At 54.4% G+C, this 19,165-nt stretch overlaps 1 protein-coding gene across 2 annotated transcripts; it reads left to right on the top strand.

Annotated features, from left to right (window-relative positions):
- The first annotated feature begins 1,954 nt into the window (after positions 1–1,954).
- On the top strand, positions 1,955–17,499 carry SYT3 (synaptotagmin 3). Of its 2 annotated transcripts, none has more exons than XM_049703445.1 (11): positions 1,955–2,008; positions 2,644–2,774; positions 4,216–4,381; positions 7,754–8,279; positions 10,405–10,792; positions 11,286–11,504; positions 13,915–14,035; positions 14,260–14,431; positions 14,529–14,661; positions 16,756–16,824; positions 16,989–17,499. In XM_049703445.1, exons 3-10 carry the CDS (start codon positions 4,231–4,233, stop codon positions 16,819–16,821), a joined length of 1,776 nt encoding a protein of 591 aa, XP_049559402.1. In that variant the 5' UTR covers positions 1,955–2,008; positions 2,644–2,774; positions 4,216–4,230; the 3' UTR covers positions 16,822–16,824; positions 16,989–17,499. The 2 variants fall into 2 exon arrangements, with proteins under 2 accessions (XP_049559402.1, XP_049559403.1); XM_049703446.1 differs by having other exon boundaries at positions 1,961–2,008; positions 4,211–4,381.
- The last annotated feature ends 1,666 nt before the right edge of the window (positions 17,500–19,165 follow it).

Genomic DNA, 19,165 nt, shown 5'->3' with positions numbered 1-19,165 from the left:
CCCTGCTGTGTGACCTTGGGCAGAGCACTTCCCCTCTCTGAGCCTCAATTTCCTCACTTGTAAAATGCAGTGAAGGGGTCCATGAGCAAATGCATGTAATTACTAATTATGACAACAGTAAACATTAACCATTTTCTCTAAGCACCTCTGGTGAATTGAATTCAATCCTCGAAATAACTTAATGAGGTGGGTTTCAAAAAAAGATTACCCTCCCAATAAAAAGAAATTAGAAAAAAAAAAGATTACCCTCATTTACAGATGGGGAAACTGAGGCACCAAGAATGTAAGTTATTCACCCAAGGCCACAAATGATGAAAGAGCTGGGATTTGAACGCAGGTACCCCACTTCCAAAGTCACACACACAACCAGTGCACTACAGCTATTCCTTGACACCCAAGTGCCTCTTTGGGAACATGTCGTGGGAGTCTGGCAAGCCCGTCTGTGTGCACATCTCTGAAAGTGTGCATTGCTACATACTCCTTCTGTGTGCCTCTCCCTGTGGAACACAGCTGCCTGTGGACCCTGGGCGGAGGTCTGGCTGTGAGAGTGGTATTTGGGGTGCCTGCTCTTGTGTGCACATATCTGTGGGTGCACCACCACCCCCATGCAAGCTCCCCTGGGTGCAAATGTAGGTCCATCCGGGAGAATACAAGAAGCACTGAGGATAGGATTCAGAGTGAACCCGGAGGCATTTCTGGGGCATTCAAAAGTATGATGGTGACTGCAACGTGTATACATAGGCAGCAGTTGGGCGGATTATCTAATTAAAGGGGGGGCGCCTAGGGGACTCCTCTTAAAGTGTTTGCAGAAGAAGCAACAATTTTTTACTTAGAGATTATATTTATATGGGTGTCACTGGGAGGCAGGGGGCAGCACTGAGGAAGACTGGGGGTGGTGAGGGGGCTTCAAGTCACCCCTACCGGCTGCCATTGAGACCAGGTAGCTCTGGATCCTCTTCAAGGGATTTAACCTCCGTGGGCCTCAGTTGTATCTTCTGTGAAATGGGAATAACATAACTCCCCCCATCTCAGAGGGCCAAAGTGAAGATTAACTCAGAGAATGCTTTCAAAGCACTTAGCCCAGTGCCCAGATCACAGTGGCAATTGTCATTCACTGCTATTACTATACCGGTAAAGGTATACTTGCTGTTGTTAAAAAGTATTCATTAAGCACCTACTTGGTGTCAATGCTCTCCCTCTTTATTGACTGGTTTTTCAAACCTCTGGGTCCCTTAGGAAACAGGTTTATTGTCTATATTTTGTTGATGAGGAAACGAACTCAGAGCAGAGTGCAAGGTCACAAAAGCAGTGCCTGGCGCTCAGTAGACGCTCAGCAAGTATCTGAGAATCTACTCAGGAGCCGGCCCAGCAAGGACCGAAATCCAGGTCCTTGCTTCTACCCCCACATCGGGCTGAGACTCAGGACCGCTGATTCTGAGGCTCCGCCTCCCCCGCCCACCACCATCCCTCAGCGTTCCTCGGCTGGGAGGACTGCAAGTCCTGGGTCCTGCGGAGAAGGGGGCTGGGGAGTTGGGACTCCTGGGTCCCCAAGGGAGGAGGGAACAGAAGGGGTGGATTCCTGGATCTGAGAATGGAGGGAGTTGGAAGCTCAGTACCCTGGGTCGTGGGGGAAGAGATGACTGGGGTCCCTGACTTCTCTGAGAGAGGAGGGGGTGAGGTCCAGGACCCCTGGATCCTGGGGGAGCAGAGGGTCATGATCTCAGATCTCTGCATCCTCGTCTGTGGAAGTACGCTGCGTCTCAGACGCCTCGGTCTCGGGAAATCTCCCTTCTTCCTCGCTGCGGCCGCGCTATTTGGGCTTTGAAGCCGCAGGTTCCGAGGGGAAGGAGGGGGTGCAGGGGGAGGAGCCGCGGACCTGCGACAGGGGCGGGGGGAGGAGCCGAGCTGGCACCTCGGCCGGCGCGCGGGGCTGCGGCGGCGGCGGCGGCGGCGGCGGCGGCGGCGGCGGCGGCGGCGGCGGCGGCGGCGGCGGCGGCGGCAGCTTCGGGTGAGTCTGCTCCTCCCCTCCCCCTGCCACAGCCCCCGCCCCAGACCCATCCCGGGGGGCGGCCACAGCGCGTGGGGGCGGGGGTAGGTGCAGAGGTGAGCGGATCTCCCGCCCGGGAGTGGGAGTGCTGCAGCGTTTGCTGGTCGCCCCGGGGGAGGGGCACGTGGCCCTGGAAGGGGGGGTCCTGAAACACCTGGGTGTACCCCAACCTCGCCCACCGATCCCCCGAGCGTGGGGATGGTTTACCCACTCCACGGTCCCTAAGGACTTAGGACTCCGCGGCTTCTCGAGGTCCCAGACATTATTCCTCTCCCCTGCAGCGCCTTGGGACCCCGGCATCTCTTAACCCCCCCCACCTCCAAAAAAATTCCCATCTCCGCAGCCGGGAGAGGTATTAAGGACTTCAATTCCCATCAGTCCCTGCAGAGTCTGGTCTATGAAGCCGCAGCAACGCGAGCGCAAGGCCTGCCGGGAATTGTAGTCTTTAAGCCGCCCCCGCCCCCCCGGAGCTGGGGACCCGGAGGTGGGAAGAGGTGGCTGGACTTCTCGGGGGTCGCCTGGGGTCGAGCAGCTGGCCCGAGTAGGACAAGATGTGCGGCTCGGACTGAGCTTTTTCTCACGGCCACGACCCCCAGATCCAGCACCCCCTCCCACCACCTGGCTCGTAGGGACAGGCCTGCAGACCCGTGTCCACCCTACAACCCCCATGGGCTACCGCCAGCCGCCGCCTCGGCTGCCATCCAGGACACGGCAGGGATAAGCGCAGGTGAGTCTGATATGCCTGTCTCGGAGTCCTGGCCTTCTGCAGCACCCCACGACACCTGTCCATCTGTGAGCCCTGATCTGTCTGTCCCTAATTTCCCCAGCACCCTCCTTCCAGTCCATCTCTGATGTCTAGTTGCAAACCATGTGTCGCTAATTCCCCTTCTCCCCACAGCCACCTATTTCTCCTGGTCCCCTCTCTTTTATGCGCCCCGCTACCAGTCCAACCTTCCTTCTGCACCCATGTCTGTCTGCCCAGTCCTTCTCTGTATCCTCGTGTCCATCTGTGATCTCTGGCCGTTATGTTTCTGTCCTTTATTTCTGCACCCCATCCATCCTCTTGTCCATTGTTTGTCTCTCAAAGATATTTCTGTCCATGCTCCTTCCTGGCACTTATCACTGCCCCTACGTCCACCCATCTCTCACACTCCCATGAATTACACACCAGCTTATTCTTTAAGGTTTGTCCATCCCACGTCTCGATCCTTAACTTTCCGTCTGTCTGTTCACCTGTCCCTCTCTTCTGGGCCCCAGTTTGCCCTTCCCATTATCTCTGTCTCCCCTCCCCTTACCTCTCCCTCTCTCAACTTGGCCCTTATCTCTGCATCTTTCATCTCCATCCCTCCCCAGCCAGCACCACACGTAATCATCTCTTATCTTTCTACCCCCATCCATCTCTCTCTCTCTCCCGCTCTCTCCCTGTCTACACCTTCCTGTTCCCTGGACCTACCAAGCCCTGTCCCACCCTGGGCCATTGCTCACGCTATTCCTGCTGCTTTGAATGCTTTTCCTCACTCCAGCCCCACTGCCCACTGCCCATGGCTGGCTCCATCCCACCCTTCAGATTTCAGAGAGCTCCCCCGACTGCCCACCTCCAGGTCCCCTTGTGACACATCCTCCAACTATTTCTTTTAGAGCACTTCTCACAGTCTGAGGGCTATGTGTTTCTGTGTGCGTGTTTGTTGATGTGTTTACTCTTTGTCTCCCCTCATTGCATTGTGACACCAAGAAGCTGGAGACCGCGTGGGGTTTGTTCCCTGCTGGATCTGCAGCAGCTGGCACAGTGCCTCTCACGTAGTTGGTGCTCAGTGAATATTTGTTGAATGCACGAATGAGAAGTGGTTGTTCCGTTGTCTCTCCCTCCCGAAATTCTGTCCCTGCATCTGTGCAACCCTAATCTTTGTCTCCTTGTCTGTCCACCCCTTTATTTATGCATCCTTAATCTCTGCCCCTTGGCTGGCCTTCCCAGTCTCTTCCTCCTTGTCCATTTGCCCCTAATTTCTTTTCCCTTGTCCAATCCTCCCCTAATCTCCATCCCCTTGTCCATCCACTCCCAATCGCTGTCCCCTTGCCTATCCTTTTTCTGTCTCTTTCCGCCCTTTATCCACCCCTCTCCCCCATTCCATTCCCCATCTGCACTCTTGCCCGGCCCCTCCCAAGAACAGGACCCGCTGGCCACCATGTCAGGAGACTACGAGGATGACCTCTGCCGTCGGGCACTCATCCTGGTCTCGGACCTCTGTGCGCGGGTCCGAGATGCCGACACCAGTGACAGGTGCCAAGAGTTCAACGACCTGCGAATCAGAGGCTATCCCCGGGGCCCCGATGCAGGTCAGCACCCCCAGCCGTCTTGGCCAGCCCCCTGCTTCCACTATAGCCCCCTGCTTCCACTATAGATTCAGAACAGCCCTGCTCAGCTTCCTGTTCCTTATGGGGCCGGTCCCTCTTATAGTCTTGCCTCCATCCTGCCTGTTGCTGGTCCCCCAAACCTCTGATCTAAGGATAAGGAGCTCTGTGATCCGTGTGACCTGTGACCTTTTGGATTTTGCCCTGTGGGCCTCCTGTCCACCCTCCCTCACCACCACTCCACTGCTGCCACACACCCCCTTCAGGTATCTTTGTGCATTTCACATAGTGCTTAGAAGCTCAGGCTCTTAAGTCAGTCTGTCTGACTTGTCTGGGTTCAAATCCCACCTCCCCCACTTACGAAATGAATGGCTTCTTCTGTGCCTCGATTTCCTCATCTGGAAAATGGGGATCATAAAAGTGACTACTTCATGGGGCATCTGAGAGGCTCACATGATATAACACATGTGAAGTGCTAAGAACAAGCTGGGCGCACAGTGGTCATTCAATATATGTTGGAACATACTTACTGAGCACCAACTGTGTACCAGACAGTATACAAGATCCACTACCCTTTGTGGTACATAAAATCCCTATTTTCTCTTTTTTTTAATTTTATTTTTTAATTGAAGTATAGTTGGTTTACAGTGATTCAGCAAAGTGATTCATATATATTATTTTTCAGATTCTTTCCCATTATAGGTTATTACAAAATACTAAATATAGTTATAATCCCTATTTTCAATGGGGGAAACTGAGGTCCAGAAGGTGGAGTGACTGGCTCCAGGTAACCCAGCTAGGAATCAGCATGGTTCTGAGAGCTAGGGAATATCATGATTGCCCTCGTCCAGATGAAGAACCTTCAGGAAGCATGAGGTGGGAGGTTACAATGACAGTCACGCTTGCTGAGTGCCAGGGCGGGGCTCAGCATCTCGAGTGCAGGATGTCTATGGGACAGTGACAAGGAACGAGGCCCAGGGACCTGAAGCAGCTCGCTCAGAATCTCATAGCCTGTACGCAGGAGAGCCAGAGTTTGACCCCAGGAAGTCTGGTACACTACTGCAATTGTGAGTGATGGGGAATCCCAAGACCACCCTCAGGTTCAATGATTTCTAGGACTCACAAAACTCAGAAAAGCTGTTATACGCATGGCTACATTTCATGACAGCAGAAGGATGGAGATTAAACTCAGCAAAGGGAGAAGAGGCATAAGGTAAGGTGCGGGAGAGACCAGGCATGAGCCTCCAGTCGTCCTGTCCTGATGGAGTCACGCAGACAGCCCTTAACTCTCCCAGCAACAATGTGTGACAACACGCACAGAGTAGGGCCCGCTCGGGAAGCTCACCAGAGCCTGTGTCCAGGGTTTTTACTGGGGCTCTGTCATGTAGACATGGCTGACTGTCCACGTGGTTGAACTTAGTCTTAGTCCCTCCAAGGGTCAAGCTCATAACACGTGGCCCAAAGACCCCAGCATCAATCACATTGTTACACAGACTATCTGATGTGGCCCAAGTGTCTCAGGTAAATAAAAACACTCGGGCAGGACATTCCAAGGGCTTAGAGGTTCACCCCAGGAGCTGATCAAGGGCCAAATGTTTCTTTGGGCAAAAAGGTTAGTATTTTACTGCATAGCTACACTGTCTTGCGCAACCCAAATGGCTCTCCAGTGCAGGCAGACAGGAATGAGAAGTCTGCCAGAGTTTGGAGGATTGATGTTTTGACTTGGAGAGGGTCTGGGCCAGGCTGACAGTGGGGGAAAGCATCTGTTCAATTCTTCTCCCCCTTCTCTTCCAAAATGGCCCCCTTTTCTCCATTCTTTCCATGTTCAGGAGGCCAGAAAGTCCTTGCTCCAGTTTCTAACAGGCCCCCAGAACTCTAAGTAGATGTCGGTCACTTCGAAAGGAGCACCCTAAGGGGTTGGAGGTGGGGTGGGAAACTCAGAGTTCTGCCACTGCCCGCCGTGTGGGCCTGCAGGGTCACGTCCTCTCTCTCAGACACTCAGTTTCCTTATTTGTAAACTAGGATCAATCATCCTTAGGTTACACAGTATCCTGAGGATTAACACCATGGGCCACTGACTTAGATTCCCTGGGCAACTCAGGACTAGAGGGCATCCCCCTTGCCACCAAGAGCTCCCTGAAGTGACACAGCCCTTCCACCCAGCTGAGCTTGTTGCCAATGGTTTAGTTACCTGCTACTCCCCCTGCCCCCCGTAACCCATGGTCTGTACAGAGCAGGAATTTCCCCTGTGTTCCACCTCACTGAGACCCGGAAGTCAACCCCAAATAAATTCACATTTCCTTGAAAAACCCCACTCCTGGTACCAATTACTAAATGAACCCGAAACCTTCAGTTCAAGATCTGGGCTGTCCTTGGGTTTCTCCGAAAGGCATATCAGCATATAGTAGGCATTCAGAATGTGTTAGCTGCAGTGGCGGTGATGTTGGATACACGTGGCAGCAGCAATAAGATTTATTATTCTAACAAAAATTCATGTTCGAACTACCACTTATTGGGAAATATTGAGGTATGGTAGCATAATGGTGAAGATGGTAAAGCCAGGCGCCCAGACTCGAACCCTGACTCCCCTGCTCCGGCTCTAGGACTCTGTGTCTTTGGTAACTTCGTGTCTCTTGGCCTCAGTTTCCTTTTGTGGAAAATAACAACGGGCATAATAATGTTGCCAACCTCCTAGCGTGCCTGTCAGGCATAAGGAAGCAAATGCGTATAAAGCACTTATGTGTCCGGAACACAGTCACCTCTCAGGAAATGTTTGCCATTATCTCCCCCAGCTTGCTCGGCACACTGTTTACTCCCTGCATTCCTTAAAAGCACTATGAGAGGCAGCACTGATTTTTCCCATGTGTCAGATGGGGACGGTCAGGCTCAGAGAGGTTAAGATATGTTCCCAAAGCCACACAGCAAGCTGGGATTTGAACCCTGACCTGCCTAACTGTGCCATGCAGTCTCCTTTCTCCTTGATCAACTCTTAGCATTTTAGGGAACCTTCGTCCTACCTCGGATGGTGTATTCCCTTACAGAGAGTCACTGTGGGCTAGCAATCCAGAGAATAAAAAGATTAAAATCCAAAGACAGACTGCCGGCTCAAATCCCAGATCTGTCATTGACTACCTGTGCAGCCTTACACAAGTCACTCAACCTCTCGGGTTCCTCATCTTAAAAATGGTTAGATAGAAACACCGACCTTGAGTAGTCGTGGAGTTTATACTAAGTATTACATGTAGGGTGCTTAGGACGGTGTGTGGCAAATACTAGAGGTTAGCTCTTGGGGACAGCAATGGGAGGATAAACTCTGACCCCGCCCTGACCCCTGACCTTTGTCCTCACTCTCTCCAGACATCTCCGTGAGCCTGCTGTCGGTCATCGTGACGTTCTGTGGCATTGTCCTTCTGGGTGTCTCCCTCTTCGTGTCCTGGAAGCTGTGCTGGGTGCCCTGGAGGGACAAGGGAGGCTCAGCAGTGGGCAGTGGCCCCCTGCGCAAAGACCTAGGCCCTGGGGTCGGGCTGGCAGGCCTGGTAGGCGGCGGTGGGCACCACCTAGGGGCTGGCCTGGGTGGCCATCCCCTGCTGGGGGGCCCACACCACCATGCCCACACTGCCCACCATCCGCCCTTCGCTGAGCTGCTGGAGCCGGGCAGCCTAGGGGGGTCAGACCCCCCAGAGCCCTCCTACTTGGACATGGACTCGTATCCAGAGGCTGCAGCTGCTGTAGTAGCCGCTGGGGTCAAACCGAGCCAGACATCTCCTGAGCTGCCCTCTGAGGGCGGCGCAGGCTCTGGGCTTCTCCTGCTTCCCCCCAGTGGTGGGGGCTTGCCCAGTGCCCAGTCGCATCAGCAGGTCACAAGCCTGGCACCCACCACCAGGTGAGACAGGCTACTGGGCTGGGGGTCCACTCTGAACTTCTGTTCTTCTTATGTGTCTCTTTCCCATCTATGGCTCTCATGAGTCCTGGGGAAGGAGGGAGCTTGGGGTGTGGGTTCCTGAATCCTGGGGAAAGAGGAGGCTAGGGATCCAGACTCCTGAGTTGGAGGGAGGAGGGGGCTAGAGGTCTAGGTTCTTGGATCCAGAGGAAGGAGGAGGCCGAGGACAGGACTCTGGGACCAGGAAGGTGGAAGAGAATGGAGGTTAGACCCCTAAGTCCCTGAGGCACAAAGCAATTCATCTCTTTCTCCCTAAGCCTGGACCGGTGGTGGGACCTGCAGTTCATCCATCCATTGTTCATCATTCTGTACATGTACACTGAGCACCTAATATGAGCTAGAGCTGAGCTGGGTGTTGGAAAAGAATAGAGGCGAGCACGGCAGACACACCCTGCCCTCACGCCACTCACAATCCAGGGGAAGTGGGTCCCCAAGTCAGCTGTCCCTATCCAGCCAGGCCAGGGCTGCAGTAAAGCAGCCTAGGGGACGTGGGCAGGACCAGATCACACAGGGTCTTGAATGCTGGACTGAGGGGGTGGGACCTTGTCCTAGGGCACTGGGGAGCCACAAAGGGCTGTGAGCAGAGGAGGTCAGCTCTGGGTAGAAAGACCTCTCTGGGGCCACATAGGGAACAGACTGGAGAGACAGATTGGACACCAAGAGTCCAGGCAGGAGACAACAAGGCTGAACTGGGGATGGTGGAGGAGGAGATGAGGTAGAGAGAGTCAGGGCGCCGAGAGTCAGGGTTGGAACTGGGGGTTGACAGCTGTGGGTAGAAGGGGGTGGGAGGAGGTAAGGACAGCACCCAGGGGTCTGGCCTGGTGGTTGATTGGGTGAATGGTGGGGCCGTCAGAGGATCTAGGAAGAGCAGTGGGTTTGAGGGAGACCCTGAGCTTATCTGGGTCTTGTTGAATGGGAGGGGCCCGGGGGAGCGTCCGGGGAAAACTGCCTCCGGGAAGGATTGTCTTGGGCTCCAGAGGTTCATAGGCGGTTCTTAACCAGTGGGCTGGCCAAGGGCTCATGGAAGATATAGTTTGAGGTCTCTGGGGAGCCCTTCCAGAGGTTGATGGCTACACCAGTCTGAGTTCCTCCTTCCCCCATTATACAGATGGAGAAACTGAGGCCCAGAGGGTGTTAATGACCTCCTCAAAGTCACTCTGGGAGCAGGGACTGGCCCTTCAGTAGCTGAAGGCATCTCACCCGGCATCCCTTTCCACGGCTTGGTGCCCTCCCACTTCCCCCAGCCTCATGCCTGCCTCTCAGCGCATCTGGGGCTCCCATGTCCAGTCATGACTGCCCATCACTAGGGGCCCAGGTGTGATGGTCCATGCGGGAGAGGATGGACGAGCAGGGACCACAGGGATGGGGACATTCAGGAGATGGGAGGGAAAGGATTACAGGGGAGAGAGGAGATGACGATGGCCCCAGCTGTCTGACCTGCAAATCTAGGTGGATTCTGGGGAACTGGGAGAGCGAGTGGGCTGCTGATGGCCGTGGAAACCTGGGGCACAGCTGAGCTTGTCCAGGGAAAGCGTGTGAGTGAGAAGGGGAGAAGATGGCAAAGATGGTTAAGGATAGAGCTTTGGGCTTCCAGAGTGTTCTACAAACACAGACAGCCAGAAAAGGAAGTTGAGACAGAAAGAAAGGGGGAGCGATGGTCAGGTGGTAGAGCAGGTGGTAGAGGCTGGGACTTAGGACGGGTTAGGGAGACTTGGAGAAGGGCAGGCGCAGGACCAGGGGGTCTGGGCTGTGTGAGGCCCCAGGGGTCCACAGAGAAGCTACTCTGGGTCACCCCTTGAGGTCCGAAGAAGGCTTCTAGAGGCTGGTGCAAGCCCAGGCCTGGGGTGGAGCTAGCTTAGAAAGGGGGTAGGTCACCCTCCTCACACAGATGGGGAAACTGTGGCTCAGAGAATTCAAGTGCCTCGCTCAAGGTCACAGTGGGCAAAGGTGGGGACCTGTGTGCGCCTGGCAATGGGGTTTGGGGAAGAGGCAGGGAGGAGCCTCCCAGGTCTTCAGGTGCAGCAAAGATCGGAGCCACTGACCCCACCTTGTCTTCCCCACCCCGCAGGTACCCGGCCCTGCCGCGGCCCCTCACCCAACAGACCCTGAGCTCCCAGCCGGATGCGGGCAGTGAGGAGCGGCCGCCCGCCCTGCCCTTACCCTTACCAGGCGGCGAGGAGAAAGCCAAGCTCATCGGACAGATCAAGCCGGAGTTGTACCAGGGCACTGGACCCGGCGGCCGGCGCGGCGGCGGGGCCCCAGGTTCCGGAGAGGCCGGCGCGGGGGCGCCCTGCGGCCGCATCAGCTTCGCCCTGAGGTACCTCTACGGCTCCGATCAGCTGGTGGTGCGTATCCTGCAGGCCTTGGACCTCCCGGCCAAGGACTCCAATGGCTTCTCAGACCCCTACGTCAAGATCTACCTGCTGCCTGACCGCAAGAAAAAGTTTCAGACCAAGGTCCGGAGTGGTGGGCTGGACATCCGGGTCCCAGGGAGGAGGGGCTGGGGGCCGGGACCCCTGGGTCTGAGGGAGGAGGGGTTAGGGGCGGGGACTCCTGGGTCTGAGGGGGGAGGGGCTGGGGGCCGGGACTCCTGGGTCTGAGGGAGGAGGGATTAGGGGCGGGGACTCCTGCGTCTGAGGGAGGAGGGGCCGGGGGCCTGGATCCTGGGTCTTAGGAAGGAGGGGCCGGGGGCCTGGATCCTGGGTCTTAGGAAGGAGGGGCCGGGGGCCTGGATCCTGGGTCTGAGGGAGGAGGGGCCGGGGGCCTGGACGCCTGGGTCTGAGGGAGGAGGGGCTGGGGGCCTGGATCCTGGGTGTGAGGGGGGAGGGGCTGGGGTTCCAGATTCCTGGGTCTGAGGAAGGAGGGGGTAGGGGTCCAGACATCTGGGTCCCGGGCAGGAGGGGCTGGTGGGCATAGTGTCTGTCTCCCTTCGTCGCCCACCCCCTCTAGGTACACAGGAAGACCCTGAACCCCGTGTTCAATGAGACATTTCAGTTCTCCGTGCCCCTGGCTGAGCTGGCCCAGCGCAAACTGCACTTCAGCGTCTATGACTTCGACCGCTTCTCCCGGCACGACCTCATCGGCCAGGTGGTTCTGGACAACCTCCTCGAGCTGGCTGAGCGGCCCCCCGGCCGCCCGCTGTGGAGGGACGTCGTGGAGGGCGGCTCGGTCAGTGGCTGCTGCATCCCCCATCCCGGGGACCTGGGACCCCTCAGTTTGCCATCTCCTTGCCCCCACTTCATAACCTTGTAACTCCTTGATCCTGGAGTTTTCTGTTTAGCTTTATTTTGTTGTAAGATACTGCAAACGTACAAGCAAGAATAGAGACCGATATAATGGACCCCCATTCCCCATCCGCACTTTGTCAACTATTAATATCATAACTGGGCCCCAGGTTTCCCAACTTCTGACACCAGCACCTCACCCCCCCACCCCGTTGACATCTGATGGTAACCATTGAGAAAACTATAATAGACGCCCATATACCCACCGGCCAGCTTTGTCAAACTTCCATGCCATGACCCCCTGACTTCTGCCCGCTGGCCCTAGATTCCTGACCCTCCAACTTCCCAAGCCCAAAGTTCCTTTTGTTTTCCCAACTTCCTTCGCCTCACAACCTCCCAATTTTCCAATTCCCAGACTTCCTGAACTCCCCCAACCCCTCTGAACTCTGAACATTTTGTTTCAAACCCCTGACTTTCAGATTCTCAAATATAATCTAATCCTCTGTCTCTTCATGGTCTCCACTAGAATCCTGATAGCCTGATGCCCCAAGCCTCGGACATACTGGGATCCCCAATATCCTGACATCTCCCCAATTCCCCCAACAACCCCCATGGGCCCCTTCCTCATTTCTTACAACCTCATTCTCCTGTATATCCAATCCTTCCCCAAACCCAGCCCCTAGGTCTTCGTTGGGTGTCCTGACCCCTTCCACGCCCCAAACTTCACACCCTCCCAACTCTTCAGCCCTCTCAGTTCCAATCTGTGGGTTTCCCAACATTCCAGCTCTCTGCCAATCTGGGGTAGCTGTGTGTGTCAGGGCTGGGTGAGCCCTGTCGTCATATCACGAGAGGGCTGGTTTTGCCCACCTGATGGCCCTACTCAAGGTCCTTCCCTTCTCTGAGCCTCAGTTTCACCATATGTACAATGACACGGTTGAACCAGGTGCCCATGGCTCTTCCTAAAGTACCCTTCGCTGGACCCTCCAGAGCCTGCTTGCTCAGTCCCCCAAGCCCAGCCTGTGAGAACCACGTGCCTAGTTGTAGGGTCCTGACCCCAGGACCCACCTAGCCCCGCTCCCTGTCATTCCCTGAGGCAGCCCCACCCGAAGGCACTCTCCTGCGTCCATCTTTGTCTCCTTTTGTCACCTCTCCTTTTCCCTCCGCCTCCTGATAGCTCCAGGTATCGCTCATTCTTTCATTTATTCATGCATTCCTTCAACACCTGTTTTTTTCAGGATCAAGACCTCGGGAGCTGTGGGTCTAAGTTGTCACACAGTTTGCTGTCAGGGGGCCAGCATTACGGGGACACGCAGTGGGAGCATCTGCTCAGGGCTGCAGGGAATCTGGGAGCTTGTGGGAGGAGGTGACAGCTAAGCCACGGCTTGGTGGCCGAGAGGAGATGGGGAGGAAGGGTATTTAAGCCAAGGGAACAGCCTGGGCAAAGCCTCAGGGGACTGAGTGGGGAGTCTAGGGACCTGGGCTCCTAACTGTGGTTGGGAGGCGAGGGGCCGAGATGAGGCTGAAAGATGGGACAGGCGGGTCATAGGTCCCCTAGCTCTGGCCACTGTTCCAGGTCCATCTGTGTGTGTCACAGTGAAGGGTCTGCCTTCCTTGTAACCTCTGTCTGGTTCTTGGCTGTCTCCTGTCTTAAGACTGACCTTTCTGTGTCTTTTCTCTGCCCCACTCTCTCTGGATCTCTGTCCCTTTCTCGATGTAGGTCTCTGCCTCTGTTTCTCTCTCTCTCTCTGGGTCTTTTCCCCTCCCCTCTCATTCTGGGTCTCTGTCACTCTCTCTGGGTGTCCATACCCCCCACCGAGTCTCTGTCCCCCTCTCTGGATCTCTAGTCCTGCCCCTTGGGGACTCTGTCGCCTCCCAGGCCTCGGTGCTCCCTCTGAGTCTATGCCCCTCTTCCTCCTACCCACCCCCTCTGTGCTCCCCTGTCTGGGTCTCTACCACCCCTCTCTCCTCTGGGTCTTTCTGACTTTAGAACTCTGTGGGTCTGTCTTTCTGACTGTATCTCTCAGCGTTTGCATCTCTGTCTCAGTCTATTTCTCACCGTGTTCTTCTCTCTCTCTCTCCCTCTTTCTGTCCCTCTCCTGCTCTCTCCCGCTCTCCCCCTCCCCACCCATGCCTCTTCCAGTCTTCCCTGCAGAACAAGTAGGATTTGACGGTGGCAGGCAGCTGTGGCCGAGGAGTTACCAGGTTTGGCCCGAAGTCAGATTGTTAAGTGGATCAGAAACCTGAGCCCTGGAGACGTGAGAGGACAGCTGGAGTCTGGGGATGGGAGAGAAAGTCAGGGAGAGACAGTGGGAAGCTGAGGCAAGGCGTCGCTGACCCTCTTTCCCCAACTGCAGGAAAAGGCAGATCTTGGGGAGCTCAATTTCTCACTCTGCTACCTCCCCACCGCCGGGCGCCTCACCGTGACCATCATCAAAGCCTCTAACCTCAAAGCAATGGACCTCACCGGCTTCTCAGGTGGGTTCCGGGAAGGCGCTGGCATCTGAAGGGGGGGGAGGGGCTGGGACTCCTGGGTCTGAGGGGGGAAGGGCTGGGGGCCTGGGCCCCTGGGTCTGAGGGAGGAAGGGCTGGGGGGAAAAAGGCTGCGGATCCAGAACCTTGGGTCTGGGAGAAGAGGGGTCTGGGGTCCACAGTCGGGTCTGAGGAAGTCGAGGTTCAGTGCTCTCCACAACCGCCCCCAGACCCCTACGTGAAGGCCTCTCTGATCAGCGAGGGGCGGCGTTTGAAGAAGCGGAAAACCTCGATCAAGAAGAACACGCTGAACCCCACGTACAACGAGGCGCTGGTCTTCGACGTGGCCCCCGAGAGCGTGGAGAACGTGGGGCTCAGCATCGCGGTGGTGGACTATGATTGGTGAGGGCGCGGGGGGGGGGGGTGAGGGCGGGGGGCGGGACCGGGCCTGCCTCCCTCCGTCTCAGGTGCTCACCGACCCCCCACCCCTGACCCCCAGCATCGGACACAACGAGGTGATCGGCGTGTGCCGCGTGGGTCCCGACGCCGCCGACCCCCACGGCCGCGAGCACTGGGCCGAGATGCTGGCCAACCCGCGCAAGCCCGTGGAGCACTGGCACCAGCTGGTGGAGGTGCGTGGGCGCCACCCGACGTCCCTCCCACCGCGTTTGCCCCTTCACTCACGCAACGCGTCACGTTTCTGTGGGCTGTGGAGTCAGCGTAGGTTCGAACCCCCGCTCTACCATCTCTAGCTGTGTGATTTAGAGCAAGTTACTTGAACTCTCTGTGTCTCAATTTCCTCTGTTGGGAAATGGGACCGTTAATAACACCTATTGTTAGGGTAGATGTGAAGATTCAGTGAGTTAATGCAGGACTAAGTGTCTGCCTCTTAGAAAGGGCTCAGTAAATAGTCAGCTACTATTATTATTATTACCCATGGTGCTAAGTCCCAAACAAAAGGAAAACACTAGGTGATAAAATAGAGCGGGGTTTTCTTTATTTGTTATTTAAAGCAGGCTGTGAAAATTGAAATGAATAAGAAAATAAAGTTGAAATAGAACAGAACAGACATTTTCACAGGGCAGCAAACCAAGGATCATAGCGTTAATTTATTTTTCTCCCTGTCAGTTGTGGTCCAAAACGTTTTGGAATCTGGGAGGTAGAGGGAATCTGGATGGGGGATGGAGGATGCCCTTTAGATTAGGGGGTCATGGAGGGCTTCTTGGAGGAGGTGACATTTGAGCAGAGACCTGGAAGTTGAAAAGGAATGGGCTCAGGTGAAGAAGATTGTAGGGAGAGGGCAAGGCTGCCCATTCCTGTTCCTCGGAATCATCGAGGAGGCTGATGTCAGCGGTGAGCCTGGAGCAGACAAAGAAGGGGTACGAGCAGATCCCAAGAGGCCTTGTGTGTCACGCAAGAACCAGCCTGACAATTTTTAAATTAAAAATTTAAGATCATTACTTGGTCAAGAGAAATTTTCAAACGTGGTTCTCTCATTTGAAACCAAGAAAAGCAAAGAAGTAGCTTTTGAAGCTATTGATGAATTTGCTGTCACTAAAGCCAAGAAAGTAAAATTATACTAGATTCTTTGTAGGATATAAACTGAACATTTAAACTTAAGAAAATGTGAATTTCAATACACTTACTCTTCTTTTTTTTTCAGTATTTTCTCAATTATTTTAATATGCCACGAAAAAAAATTTTAAATACAGAAAAATCAGGTGTATATTTCTCCTTTCATCTCCAGTTCTTGAGCCCAGGAACTGGCCCTTATTTACAATTTAAATAAATTTGAATTTTAAATAAATTTTAAATAAAACAAGTTTCATTTAAAATTTATTTAAAATGGCACAGGACTGGCTTTCATTTAAAATTTGTATTTTGCTCATCATGGATTTTTTTTGCATTCATTTTGATTTTTTTTAATTGCATTACAATAGCATTTATCTTGACTGCTGAGTTTGGATGCAACTTAAATTTGACACTAGGAGTCAGTTCCTCACTTGGAATTGACTAGTCTGGCCCTGCTTTGGACTTTTTTCCTGGTTGGGGGTGCGGGGGGACTTAAAGGGCTGAACACAGAACTCAGATGTGAGTTTTGAAAAGACCGTGATTGTAGTTGCATAAACAGATGGCAGCTTCTCCGTCCTTCCATCACTCACTCTTCTAATTCACTCACTCATTTATTCACAAACTTCTCTGGAAGCAGAGAGGAGCTGAACCCCAGCAGTCTGGCCCTGACCTTGACTTTCAGCCAGTAGTGTTATGGGGCCCCAGAGCATCTTTCTACTCCCAGAGCTGACCCTGCCCCTTCTCTGCTCAGCCCTCCCGTGGCTCCACGGCACCCCCAGGACCGGGTCTCAGCTCCTCAGAGGCCCTGCAGGGTCTTCCCCATCACCCCAGTATCCTCATCTCTCCTCACATTTCCACTGCTTCTTTGTGTCTCAGTTTCTGCATCTGTAGAATGGGACTGTTGTACCACTTGTCCCGTCACTTCAGAGCCAGGCAAAAAAGAGAACTGTAAGTGATGAAAACAGGGAATTCCCTGGCAGTCCAGTGGTTAGGACTTGCGCTTTCACTACCGAGGGCGAGGGTTCAATCCATGGTTGGGGAAGTAAGATCCCACAAGCCGCAAGTCACAACCAAAAAAAAAAAAAAAGATTGATCATTAGCAACTGTTTTGTCTCTGTCCCTCACTCCTGAGCCTTCTGGATTTCCCCTTTCAGGAAAAGACTTTGACCAGCTTCACAAAAGGCAGCAAAGGATTGTCAGAGAAAGAGAACTCAGAATGAGGGGTAAGGAACCCAGACCGGGGGTGGGAGGGGCTGGACTCCTGGGTCTGAGGATGCAGAGACATAGGACCGGGATTCCTGGGTCCCTGGGGTGGGGACGGAACTATAGCAGGTCATGGGCCTGCTCTCTGCCATCACTGATGTTTCCTCCCTGCCCGGTCCTGCAGGTCTGGCCTAAGCTCAGGATCGGACCAGGCCCCCTCAGGACCCCATCCCTTCCTGCCCGGACTGTGAATTCATCTCCTCGAAGCCATAACGTCCGAGCCACGTGGTGCGGGGCAGTGCTGGGCCTGCCCATCCTTCTACCCCTGGAGGCGTGGGGATGGAAGGCAGGCGGGCCCAGCTCCCTGTTTCAGGGTGGGGGGCATCCAGTCTCCACTGTGTCTGTCCTCCCTTCCCCGGGGCTCCCCATCCAGGCGAGGGGCCGTGCATGTCTGGGGGACCCCTCCCCCTCCCCAAACCTCTGTCTGTCTCTGTGTCTCTTTGCTGTTTGTCCAAGACTTGGCGTCCTAACCCTTGTTCTCACCGTGAATGTCAACAGACCAATCCTTCGTGTTCCCCTAGACACACGCACAGCTGTGTCTACCCTTTCTGTTCACCACATCCCCCGTCTGGCCAATCCCCCCACTGCTGCTGCTATGAATGCCGGAATAAACACATACCGTGGGTCTCACTCCATCTAGGGCTCCTGTCCTTTCTGGGACCGGGAAGCTGGGTTGGAACATCCTGGCTCTGCATTCAGACAAATGTTTCATTCACTGCCTGGGTGACCTTTGGCAACTTAATTGATTTACCTGAGCCTTTCTAAATTTCACATTGGCCAGGACCACAGTGATTATAGGACACAAAATGCAACCCAGGGGCTTCCCTGGTGGCGCAGTGGTTAAGAATCCACCTGCCAACGCAGGGGACACGGGTTAGGGCTCTGATCCGGGAAGATCCCACATGCCGCAGAGCAGCTAAGCCGATGTGCCACAACTACTGAGCCCGCGCGCCTAGAGCCCGTGCTCTGCAACAGGAGAAGCCACTGCAATGAGAAGCCCGCGCACCGCAACAGAGAGTAGCCCCCGCTTGCCGCAGCTAGAGAAAGCCCACGCACAGCAACGAAGACCCAACGCAGCCAAAAATTAATTAATTAATATTTTAAAAGGCAACCCAAACTACTGTAAGCCACAAGCAGCATGGAAAGACATCCAGGGAAGTCTGAGCACACAGAAGGACTTCAGGCATGGTTGGATCCAGGTGTTCGAGTGATTCTGCTTTGTCCTTTATTGACTTCATTCTCAGGCAGGTCTTTGTGGTGGTAATAAACGGCCATTTGAAACTGCAGCTTATAAAGCTGCGTCTGCCATCATGCCTTCAGCTGCAGAAAACAGAGAGAGCTGAAATGGTAGAGATTTCTTTTGCTCATCTAACAAACGTTTTAAAGATACAAAGTCCCAGGGTTAGTTCAGCTGCTCAGTGTCAGGCACTGGGTTGGCGTCTGTGAGAATTGTTTTGCTTTCCCCTCGTGGGTACAAACTGTCTGCAACGGTACCACATGTTGTGTTCTCAGACGGTGATCTAAAACAGAAAATGTGGACAGGGGCCTCCCCTTATGTGTTCGCTTTGTTTCTCCCCGGAAGAGTTCTCCTTCTCATTTGCCAGAGTGGGTTCTGTGGCCAGCCTGGGTTGCAAAGCAGTCTGGAAAGTGAGCATCTGTCATTTCTAGTCTATATCGTGGGATGTGGCCCTTGCCAGCAAGGAAGCACAGAAAGGGGAATGATTGTTGGGGAGGAAATTAACAGGACCTGCTGCAGCTGCAAAAAAATTGGAAACAAAATTAGGATAGTCTCTCTCTCTCTCTCTCTCTCTCCCTCTCTCTCCCTCTCTCTCCCTCTCTCTCTCTTTCTCTTTCTCTCCCTGCTTCCATATCATTCAGGAAAAGGATTCTGATTGGTCCTGCTCAGGCCTTGGATCATCACCTCAAGCTAAGCATGTGTCCAGTTGGCAAGCTTGCTCTTGAGCCTTGCCCCTGCCATGGCTGGGCTCCTCCACTGCGCATCTCACCTAGATTGGCTCAGACCCCCTCAGGAACTCATCCCTTCTTCCCTAGCTGTGAATTCATCTCCTGAAGTCATAACGGTTTGTTAGTAGAGAACATGGGGGGGGGTCCCCTGATTGACAGCCCCAACAAAATCACATGGCAGTGCGTGCCACAACTACTGAGCTCACACACGCTGGAGCCCGCGCGCCACAACTACAGAGAAGCCCGCACATCGCAATGAAGAGCCGGCACACCACAGCGAAAGATCCCTCATGCCGCAACTAAGACCCAACGCAGCCAAATAAATGAATAAATAAT

The sequence above is a fragment of the Orcinus orca genome, chromosome 20 (genome assembly GCF_937001465.1).
Source record: "Orcinus orca chromosome 20, mOrcOrc1.1, whole genome shotgun sequence".
In the NCBI taxonomy this organism is placed as follows: Eukaryota; Metazoa; Chordata; class Mammalia; order Artiodactyla; family Delphinidae; genus Orcinus; species Orcinus orca.
The sequence above is the reverse complement of the archived record's forward strand: the minus strand, read 5'-3'. Positions and strand labels throughout refer to the sequence as shown.

Coding starts and splice junctions, on each gene's coding strand:
- SYT3 (XM_049703445.1), top strand. CDS start 4,231: ATGTCAGGAGACTACGAGGATGACCTCTGCCGTCGGGCACTCATCCTG. Junction 11,505..13,914: donor ACGTCGTGGAGGGCGGCTCG/GTCAGTGGCTGC, acceptor CCCCAACTGCAG/GAAAAGGCAGATCTTGGGGA. Junction 14,662..16,755: donor ACTGGCACCAGCTGGTGGAG/GTGCGTGGGCGC, acceptor TTCCCCTTTCAG/GAAAAGACTTTGACCAGCTT.